The 11,168-nt window shown below is 51.4% G+C and overlaps 1 protein-coding gene across 2 annotated transcripts in view; it reads right to left on the bottom strand.

Moving 5' to 3' along the window:
- Positions 1-421: 421 nt before the first annotated feature.
- Positions 422-11,168, bottom strand: part of Wdr25 (WD repeat domain 25) — a 123,609-nt gene continuing 112,862 nt past the window's right edge. For both annotated transcript variants that reach the window (XM_010609117.2, XM_033766890.1), the window contains exons 4-7: positions 3,594-3,702; positions 3,436-3,497; positions 1,246-1,386; positions 422-829 (exon numbers count right to left, since the gene is read on the bottom strand). In XM_010609117.2, the coding sequence (XP_010607419.1) occupies positions 608-829; positions 1,246-1,386; positions 3,436-3,497; positions 3,594-3,702 (534 nt within the window). In that variant the 3' untranslated portion in view covers positions 422-607. The remainder of the gene's footprint in view (positions 830-1,245; positions 1,387-3,435; positions 3,498-3,593; positions 3,703-11,168) is intronic.

Raw genomic sequence — 11,168 nt, 5'->3', positions numbered from 1 at the left:
CATTCCTTCAAGAGACGCGCGTGCAATGGGCCACCCTCCTCCAAGTGGGGCCCCGGTAGAGCCCCCAGGCTTTGGGTGGCCCCCAGATTTCAGTCCTGGGCTCTGGGCTGTGATGGCTTCCTCCCGGCACGGTTCCACGTGGCTCCTTTCCGGGACAGGCACTGTGCAGGGCAGCAGGGACAGCCCGGGGAAGCAGGCACGAGGCCATCCGAGGAGTGCATCACTCCATCCTGCAGCACCATAAATCTCAGGTCCCAATGGTCACACTGCACTGGGAAGGGGGCTTGGACCAGTGAGACCAGGGGACCCTTGGGATCGGCAGGCGACTGCTCCCCTCAAGCTCCCTCCATCCCAGCCGAGGCAGAGGAAGCCGCTTCTTCACACTGTGGCTGAGACAAGCTAAGAAAAAACATCATACACATTTGCTGGGCCACACAGCCTCCTGGCAGGTGTTTTCATTCACATGACCCTCAAAACCCTGAGACAAACACGCTCCTGTCCCGTTTACAGATGAGGAAACTGAGGCAGCCTATGCCCAGGTCTGACACGAAGTTCTCTGTGGTGCCAACTTGCGCTCCCTCCTAGCCAAGCCAGGACATGCCAGCCATCAGTGCCAGATCTTGATGTCACCTCCCCAGGAGCAGGTGCCAAGGACAGAGGGCAGCACAGGGTGGTAGGTGGTGCCCACGCAGGCCTGCATGTGTCCCTGCAGTGTGCATGCCCGGCTGGCGGTGCGGAAACTGAACATCAGGACCCGGCCGTCGGCGCTGCCTGTCACCAGCAGGTCACCACAGGGGGAGCACTCACAGCCCACGGCATAGCCTTCCACCTGCAAGGGACATGGGTGGTGAGCAAGCCCCACGTCTTCCTCAAGGCCTTGTGGACACGGGGCCAGGCCCAGTACAGCGACAGTCACCGGGTCCCAACCCCTTCTGCCTGGCAAGGCAGACCTCAAGCCAGAAAGGGCGGGTGTAGAACTGGCCCCTGCCATTCTGGCCTGCTCCCATCCCCACCCGTGGCTCAACTGCCTGAGGTGGCCCCACGTTCTCTTGCCCAGCAGCTGGGCACAGGATGTGTCCAGGCCTTGGGCAAACAAAAGCCAACATAGCTTGCAGTTGCCAGGACAGAAAGCAGAGACCACCCAGACAGAGTCCGTGAGCTGGGGTCCCACCCCATTACCTGCACCACCAGACCTACATGGCTCTGAAGCAGGGCTCCATGTTTGTCCTGGGGACAGGACGGTACCTTGTGCCCTTCGTAGCGCCGCCGTCTGCTCATCCGGTAGGGCCACACGGCAGAGAAGAGGGCCAGGTAGTTGCCGTTGGTCTGCGCAAGGAACACAGGCTCCCGTGGGTGCAGGGTGAGGCTGGGGCAGGTATACCTCTCCTGGGGGACACAGGGAACAGGGGGTCAGAGAAGGTTCTACTGGGGGTGTCTCCTTCCACAGGCATCCAGCCCACACTCTGCACTTCGCCTTAGGGTTTCTGTGAGTTTCCATGGCCACCGGAAGTCAATTCCCACACACTTTGAGGCTCAAAGCAGCACACAATCATCATCACACAGCTCTGGAGGTCAGAAGTCTGACACGGGTCTTGCTGCACTAAAATCAGGACATCAGCAGAGATGGGGTCTTGATTCCGTGCCCTTTTCTAGACTCCAGAAGTCACCTGCAATCCTCATTGGAGGCTACAAAACGGTCCCCAAAATATATCTGTGTCCTAGTCCTGTGACCTGTGAATGTGACCTATTAATGCCAAAAAAAGGGGAACCCAGATAGGATTAACTAAAGGACCTTGGGAAGAGATGACCCTGTGTTACAGCCCCAAACACAATCCCAGGCACCCCTAAAGTGGGGAGCAGATGCCCTGGCACACACAGCCAAGGCCGCGTGCACAGGAAACTTGGTGTGGATGTGCTGGCCGTGAAGGTCAGAGCAGTGTAGCCCCCAGCGAGAACATGGTAGCCCCAGGGAGATGGAGGAAGGAAGGCTCCTCCCTGGGCTCCACGCAGAACACACAGGATTTATCCAGGCCTGTGAGAGATGAGTCTGGTCATCTGACACCCAGGGACAGAGGCTGATCCACACGCCCGTACCACCCCTCACAGGGCCCGTAACCAAGGCCTGGCCAGGGGTGTGCTGTCCAGTTTCGAAATTAACCAAGCTCAGGGCAGTGGGAGCAGGTGAACTACATGGACATTAGAAGCCTTGGGCTGGACTTCAACGTACTCATCAGCCTCAGCCCCTGCTCCGTGGGACCCAGCAGCAGGCAGGACGCCCTCAGAGGCCAGATATGCCCCTTCTGGACCACACCAGAAACCCAGCATAAAGTCTGGAAGTGTCTCTGCCGGGCTCACTTGGGGCCCTCGGAGGACAGCAGGTGGAAGGCAGGAGTGCACACATGTACTTTTCCACTCGGGCTGGGGCACCAGACATTAGCTGTGGCAGATTAGAAAACTCAAACAATGGTGCTAGTGATAATGATGGTGGTGTGGAGATGAGGGCGATCATCATGGTGATAATGACGGTGATGCTGAACGTGTTAGTGGTGATGATTCTGGTGACGGTAGTGAGAGTGATGGCGGGATAGTAATGGATGCTGATGGTGATGATGGTGATGGCGGTGGTGGCCATAACTGGCGGTGATGGTGATGGTGGTGATAGTGGAGGTGACAGAAGTAATAGTGATGGTGGTGGTGGTGGTAGTGTTGGTGATGACAGGTGAAGCACAAAGAAGCGCTCTGTGCCTAGGCCCGCACTACTCCCTTTATGACCATTTTCTTTCTCTTAATTTTCAAAATCACTCTGTGAGGTAATACCATGTTCAATTTTCTTTCCCCTTTCATTGGTTTTGTTGTTGCTTTTTAAGATGGGGGTTTTGCTAGGTTGCCCAAGCTGGACTTCAGCTCCTGGGCTCAGGTAATCATCCTGTCTCAGCCTCCTAAGAAGCTGGGACTACAGGTGTGTACCACAACACCTGGCTTTCATTCTGTTTTCTAATAGGAATCAAGGAGAGAAACACTGGTCCCAGGGTCCCCACCTTGCAAGTGGTGAAGCTAGGACTCTAACGTGGGTGCTCTTAACTTCATGGCCCCTGCAGCACATTGCCCACCAAAGACTCTGAGCAAGGAAGGGTCAGACACCCTTTTGCTCAGGTGGCTGGGAGTGGGAATCAGGCTGCATGGCCCTCTGCCCCTTCCATCTGATCAGGGCTGCCAGCCCCATGGGATGGCGGCAGGAGTGGGAAAGCACTGGGAGCTGTAGAAGGTTCCCCACACCTGCAGAGTGCCAGGACCTGATCGCAACCTACCCGGTCCTGGGGGCCTCGGGCAGCTGAACCCTGACTCACAGGAAGGGACTGGGCCCCAGGTAGGCCAGGGTGACAGGAATGCATCCTAAGGCTGAAGCTGAGGTTAGGAACAAATTGGGCTTCTCACATGGAAAATCTGGTTGGAGATTTTGGCAGAGGTCCGGAAGTCCCAGGCAATAATGGTGCGATCTGCAGAGTCCCGGGTGGAAGCGTCAGTGCTGCTCAATGGAAAATCTTTGGAGATTTTGGCAGAGGTCCGGAAGTCCCAGGCAATAATGGTGCGATCTGCAGAGTCCCGGGTGGAAGCGTCAGTGCTGCTCAGGAACTCGGAGCCCTCCTGCAGGAAGAGGATGTCCAGGGTCTGCTGGATGGTCGCCTTGTAGCCTCTCACCACCTGCAGGAGGGGACACCCATCACTGGCAGGCCCAGGGAAGGTGCTAAGGAAAGGCCCACCTCGCCCGCAGCCCGGGGAAGCAGAGCTCCATCACGGGCAGCACATGGGTGAAAGGGGTTGACGTCAATGTTAACTCACGGCTCACAGAGTCCGGACTGTTGTCCCTGGAGGAGTGACAGGGAGCAACATTCTTGGAGACAAGCCGTAAAGCCAGAATCACAGCATATACTTTGGAGTTAAAGATACTTTTTGTTTTTGAGCAACGGGGCCAGTGTTTCACCACTTCCTGTCTCCTAAGCCACCAGCAGAAAGTGGACAGCCATTGCTCACCTTCTTCAGGGCCACTGGTCGCCAATGGCTTCTGCTCTGAAACACCTGGTTTGGGCAGGGAGTGGGCACTAACAGTGGCTCCAGTTAACAAACTCACAGGTGACATGGGATCCGACGGCAGTGCTGTGCCCACTGCAGCGGTGACACAAGTGATGACCCGCTGAACCCCCACCCACAGGGCTCCCAGCTCCCAGGGCACCACCACGTGGCCACAGCAGGTCCCTGACCCCACCAGCGAGGACATGAGCCCTCTGGAAAAATTGTAAAAAGTCAAATAAAAAGGTATTTACATCTTTCAGATTCTCAGACTAATATTTCCTATAGCCTCTTTGAAATATGTTGCCAGAGCTGCATGAAATATAGTGGTCCACAGACCTCATTGGGACCCAGTCACCAGATGAGGTACACTGAGCTTGGAGACAGGAAGCAATTTGTCAAGATCACACGGCAGCCAGGATGTGGTGAAGCCTCTCCCTGCCCGCCTCCCTGCCTGGGCCCCACAGTCAAACTACTGCTGGTCACTTCCTGCCTCTGCCAACTCTTGGACCAAACCCCTGGGCAAGGGTGGGCAGCAATGAGCACTCATCTGTGAGCCTCTTCACAGGCCAGGGAAGAAAAGAAAGCCAGCCCTGCAGACCCCTGAACACAGGACAGGAGCTGGCAGCTGCCGCCAGGCCCCTTACCTGACACAGCACCAGGCAGCATAGGGCAGCCTGGGGGAAAGGGCATGGAGCCACTGCACCTCTGAGGGCAGTGTCACCCCAAGGCAGCACCTGTCATCTGCTTAGGAGGAAGGGAAGCTAAGGAGCAAGACCCTGCAAAATCAGGTCCCAGCTCAAGTTCCATGTGCCCCTCTGACCCCAGAGCTCATCCCGTGTCATCTTGCTTCACCTCCACTTCCCAGGCCACATCAGTCAGGCTTACCTCCCTGCCTCCCAAGCCTTCCCCATCGACCCTCACACACGGGGCTGGGGTACCCAGTGCCAAGAGGAGTAAGTGTAGCCCAGTACACGGCCCTGGATGTGCCCGAGCACTGAGGCACCAGTCCGAGGGGAGGTAAAGCAGCCCCCCGAGCACAGCCATACCAGGCAGTGCCCAGCTTTCCCTCAGGACCATGAGCTTCTGTGTGGCCTTAATGCCACAGCCCCTCAGCTGGGCACCTCGGCCCCACAGTGCCTGGTCCAGGAAAGGACAAAGAGAACTGGCGGCCTTCCTGCCCCTCCATGCATTAGATCAGCAGCCCTGGGGTGGCCTTCCCCACAGGACGTGGGGAAGTCCAAGAGAAGCAGCATCCCAGGGTCCCCAGCCTGATGACAGCACAACTACCTGCCAGCCCCCAGACAGACAAAGCCTGGCCCTGTTCCGTAAACTTCCTGAGGACAGATGAAGATGGCCCAGTTCGTGAGGGTGCCGTAAAAGTGAATGGCATGGAAATGAGCCACATGATGGGCCATAACATGGCCAGAGCAGACGGCTGGCCTTGGTATGATCGTCTGACAGAGTGGCCTCCACACTGCTGCCTGGGGGAGCAGAGGAACTGGGGCTAGTTCATCCAGCAGTGGGGATTCAGTGACCTGATTACCTGATGGCCACACTTCCCATCCAGGGCTGGAATGGCACCACTGTGCCTCACCAGCTGGATCCAGAAGAGAGCCTTGCTCAGCCTCTCTGGCAGCCACGGCCTGGTCTGACAAGTGGGTACTTGGCCTTGGGGAGGTGAAGGATGGATTAGGAAGCGCTCAGGGGTGATGGAGACCACCAGATGCCCGCCGCTCAGCCTGCCAGAAACCCAGGCACCTCTGGCCTGCTGATGACTTGTGGAAAGGTCCAGCTTATCCAGCCTAGTCACAGACTGACCTCATACCAGGGAGGGCCTCAGGAAGAGCGAGGAAGGGGTGGGGTGGTCTCAGCACCAAGCCTGGAGGGGAGCAGGAAGGTGCTGCCCCAGGCTCCCACAGGACACCAAGCTCCCTCCACTGCCCACCTTGGCTCCTGCTCAATCTCAGGACCAGGAGCCCCAGGACAGATGCCCAGCTGCCCACAGCTTGGAGTCACCCCAGGCAAGCACCAAGTCTGCCCACATTGGGCACCACACAGCAAGCTGAGGTAGTGGCTGGGTGAGGGAATGGACAAAGGATGACCGCAGGATCAAAAGGGTAATAATTTGATGTGGCAGACACTCCTGCCCAGTACAAGCAGGCTGAAGTGGCACAAGCTTCTTGCCCTTCCATAATTTGGCTGTATTGTATTAGGGATCGTACCAAAGCCTTATGTGACTCAAATGGGCAGTCAGATAGCAGAGCTGAGTGAGTATAGCCCCTCAGTGATGGCTGCTACTGAGACTAAGTCCTAGTCTGTAAAGCAGCGGGGCCCTGCTGAGTTCACTTCCAGCTGGACTCCAACTAAATCTTCCCCTCTGAATTAACTGTCTGTTCCCTTCAACAAGATTCACTGCATTGCTTTACAGCCCTGCCTGCGATACCTGCTATCACCAGGCGTCCTCCTTCCCTCCTTCCCACACTTATGATAAACCCACACTGGATGTCTTCAGTGCCTTTTGTCTTTGCTGCCCAGAGGAGCTTAGATCAGCCAAAGACCCAGCCAAGGTCATAAGCTCAAGGCCTGTGGTTCCCAGCAACATCACAGCACGGGGTCTGAGGCCACACCTGGGGCCTTGGACTTGGGCTCCCCCAGGACCCCAGGAGATGATGTTCAGTCACAAGTCCCTGCCCAGGACATGGAGACAGAGACAGCTGCTACAAGGCCACTCGGATGGGAGCAAAGCAGAGGGACATACTTAAGGCAGCATCACCAGAGGGCCCAGAAGAATGAGGGTGCCAGGTCAGGTGCCCAAGGGCTCAGGGTGCCCAGGAGTAACAGGCTTCCTGCCCTCTGGTCTCTGAGCCTGTAAGGGTGACAAGAGACCTCCAGGTGAGGGTGGAGGGAGTCACTCAGGTTCCTTTCCCCCAGTTTCAATTCCTCTCCCTGAAAATAAGCTTACCCACTGGAGCGAGAGCACAAGCTAGTCTCTGAGGTTTACACTCACACAAGAAGGAGCCAATCACACAGGAGAATGACTATCAAAATGCTGTGGAGACACTAACAAAGGAACAAAAATGTGCATTTCAAAAGAAAAGAACCATTAAAAATGAGAAGAAACCATGAGTAAGTTTCTCTACAACCTGAGACTTGCAGAAACTTCCCCAACTATGGCTCTAATGGCAGAAGCAATGAGAAAAGAAGACTAGATCTGACTACATAAAAACAATAACTTAAAAGAGTGCCTGCTTGGCAGAAAATAAGTAAATAAATAGTAAATAAGTACAGTGAAAAAAGACAAATATTAAAAATATTGGCAACTTGTATTTGCAAACTGTACTACAGTTTCAAAAAGAGATGAAAGGAAAAACAGCTCTATAGAAACATGGGCAGCACTAAATTAAAATCCAAATGGATTAAAGATCTAAATATTAAAACAGAAACATTAAACTTGCTGGAAAGTAAGTTAGGTAGAACTCTGGAAGACATTGGTATAGGAAAAGACTTTATGAACAAATCCTCAGTAGCACGGGAACTAGCAGAAAGAATCAACAACTGGGATCTCATCTTACTAAAAAGCTTCTGTACTTCAAAAGAAACCATTAGCAGAACTAAGAGACAATCTACAATGTGGGAAAAAATTTTTACCAGCTGTACCTCAGACAAAGGACTATTATCAAGGATATATAAAGAACTCAAAACAATCAGTCCCCCCAAATATAAAGACCCGATCCAAAAATGGGCATCCGAAATGAACAGACATTTCTCATACAAAGAAGTGAAAGCAGCAAGAAAATATATGAAAAAATGTTCCACATCACTGGTCATTCGAGAGATGCAGATGAAAACAACACTAAGATTCCACCTCACCCCACAAAGAATGGCTGCTATCAAGAAATCACACAATAACAAATGTTGGCGGGGTTGTGGGGAGAAAGGAACCCTCCTCCATTGTTGGTGGGAGTGCAGACTAGTGCAACCACTATGGAAATCAATATGGAGATACCTCAAAGAGCTTGGACTGGAGGTTCCATTTGACCCAGCCATCCCTCTGTTGGGTATCTTTCCAAGAGAACTAAAAGAATCATATCACAGAGAAGTATGTGCACCCATGTTTATAGCGGCACAGTTTCTAATAGCTAAATCCTGGAAACAACCTATTTGCCCATCCGTTGGAAACTGGATAAAGAAGATGTGGTTTTTCTATAAAATGGAATATTACTCAGCCATAAAGAGCGAGAGAATAGATTCATTCATAGGAAAATGGATACATATTGAAGATATACTCCTGAGTGAAATAAATAAGTCCCACATGTGTAAATACCAAATAGTTTCCCTGGTGTGAATATTCTGCAACAATGCATAAGATTCTAATAAGATTACTGACCTTTAGAAATGGGAGGAAAGGAGCTAAAGGTGTAGGGAAGGTGTGATACGTAGGGGAAGAACAAAAAGGGAAAAGAAAAAAATGTGAGAGAATGAAAAGATGAAAATAAAGTGTTTGTAGATGGGGAGGGGAGGAGGGGGGGAAGGGAGGGCAGAGGTAAGGGGAAAAAAATGAGAATCAAGATTTGCCATGTAAAGGTACATGATCCCAACAATGAATGTAACTGTACTGTATCCCTAAATGTACCAATAAACTCAATAAAAAAAAAAAAAAAAAAAAAAAAAAAAAAAAAAAAAAAAAAAAAAAAAAAAAAAAAGAAACATGGGCAAGGAGACAGCTCCTAAAATAGGAAATGGTCCCTTCACCTTGTTCATGAGAGCGATTCACTCTTAACTTTCTTAGTTACGTTCCTCACCACTGGAACCACAATTTAAAGGAGGAGAGGTTTACTTTGGCTTGTGCCTCTGAAATTTTAGTCCCCAAGTGACCGCACAGCTCCAGGCAAAAGCAAAATGGCATGGAGGAAGGGGCTGGTGGAGGACAGCAGCTCAACTCATGGTGTCTAGGAAGCAGAGACAGCAGGGAGGAGCTGGGAAGGGAGGCCCAGCATCGAAGGTCCCCCTCAGTGAGTGCCTCTTCTGATCAGAGCCCAGCTCCTGGCGACCGTCACTCCTCCATAATCCACTGCCTTCTAAAAGCCATCCATAGATGGCTATGAGGCTATGAGTCTATGAGGCTCCTGGCGGAAATCTAGACATAAATCATAACATTGAGACACCACTCCTCACCTATCAAACCAGCAAAACCCCAAAGTCTGGCCACACACTCCAGGAGGTAGCCATGGGGGCCCTGGACAACTCTACCCTGTTGCCAGAAGGCAAACAAATAATCCCCATGGGGAGAGTATGAGCAACTCTGAGCAGGCTGTTACACAGCCGCATGCAACGACCTAGCACCCCACTCCTAGGAACTGACCCCAAAGTTACACCAGCAAAATCCCAAGGAGACACAGGCACAGTACCACTGAGAGCTGCACCCTGTAAAAAGGCAGAGCTGGAACAAGCCCGTGTCCATGGAGCTGAGGAGAGAGTGCTCAGTCAGACATCCACACTCTGGAACCTGAGAGGAGGCAGCCCCTGCCTGCCCTGTGGGGCCCTTTTCAGGATATGCTATCTAGGGGACAACCACAGCAGGAGAAAGGCATGAGCAGCAGGGATACATCAAAAGACAACAGAAAGTTAAATCTGAAACAAAGGCAAGTGAATGCAAGACTACCTCAGAAAAGAGGGCGTGCGCAGAACCAGGGATAGGTTTTAGGCAGAACTATCAAGATTTCTCTAATCTACGGCGGTTCGCAGGTTTCACTCAAGAATTAGGGAATGCAGACGACTTTTCCTGAAAAGAGCTAGACTGTACATACAGTACTTTTAATTTTGTGGGCTACACACAGTCACTGTTGCACTGTTGGTGGGGAGTGATCAAAGCTGGTTAAAATGCAAAATCGGCCAGGCGTGGTAGACTCATCTGCAGGCTCAGCATTTGGGAGGCTGAGGCAGGATCACAGGGAGTTCAAGGCCAGCCTGGACTACAAAGCGAGACTGTCTCAAAAATGCAAAAAGGAAAACACCACTCTGAGGTCACAGGCCATATAAAAGCAGATCATAGACCAAATTTAGCCCGTAAGTTGTACCTTGCTGATCTTCTAGATTTATGAACATATTTCATTAAATTCAGTTATACAACACATCTAACTTAAAAAGCAATCTCTAAAATGTAAAGCAAAATTAACCTAGTATGGATTTGGTAGTTTGACACTCAAACAGGATTTCTTTTAAGAGAATTTATAGCCCCATAACTTAATGGAGGGTCTGTAGTTGGATACACATTATTAACAGAAAACAAGTAACTTGATAAGAGAACCTAGTCAGATATGCATTGTGGGCTAGAGAACCTCAAGCAAGCTAAAGCTGTCTTCAGTCATTCGTTGCTCATGCCAGTATGTGCTAAGGTAAATGGGGAAAAAGATCCAGTGAAACCAATGTGCACCCACAGCACCAGCTACGTGGGAAACAGGTAGGATTTTTTAGTAGTCTGAGGCCAGCCCAGCCAGCACAGCGAGACCTAGCCTTAAAAGTAAATAAATAAAACTAAGAAGACAACAGTCTCGTCTATAAGAGAGCCACTTTAAATATAATGAACTAGATAGAGCGTAAGTAAAAGCATGAAAAATATTCCATGTTAAGACTGATCAAATGAAAGTTAGAGTGGCATATTAATATCAGGCAAAGTAGACTTCAGAACAGGGCACACTGCCAGGAGCAAGAAGGATTTTAGGAAAACATAAAAGTGTCAACTTACCTAGAAGACATAACCATCCCAAATATGTACATACCTAAAATAGGCTTTCAAAATACACCGTGCACAAACTGAAAGAACTGAAGAGGAGGGGACCAGGCCCATCTGCATCTGGAGATCTTAATGTTCCTCTTTCTGTGATCTGTAACACAAAGCACGAGTGGTGCTTTCTTCCTGTGAGAAAACTGCAAAGGCCAGAAAAGAATCCCTAACAGGGACAGGCGAAACAAGTTCAGGGTTTTGCATGGGGCCAGGAACCATTCACGGTCCCACGAATCACAGGGGGAGACCCCTGCAACACAGCAAGGCAGGGGAAGGCGACTAAGCAGTAAGGTGAGGTTAGCTCTAGAGTCGG

This window comes from Fukomys damarensis, unplaced genomic scaffold, assembly GCF_012274545.1.
Source record: "Fukomys damarensis isolate Sample0158 unplaced genomic scaffold, DMR_v1.0_HiC HiC_scaffold_21, whole genome shotgun sequence".
In the NCBI taxonomy this organism is placed as follows: domain Eukaryota; kingdom Metazoa; phylum Chordata; class Mammalia; order Rodentia; family Bathyergidae; genus Fukomys; species Fukomys damarensis.
Note: the sequence above shows the minus strand (reverse complement) of the source record. Positions and strands in the feature narration are given on the sequence as shown.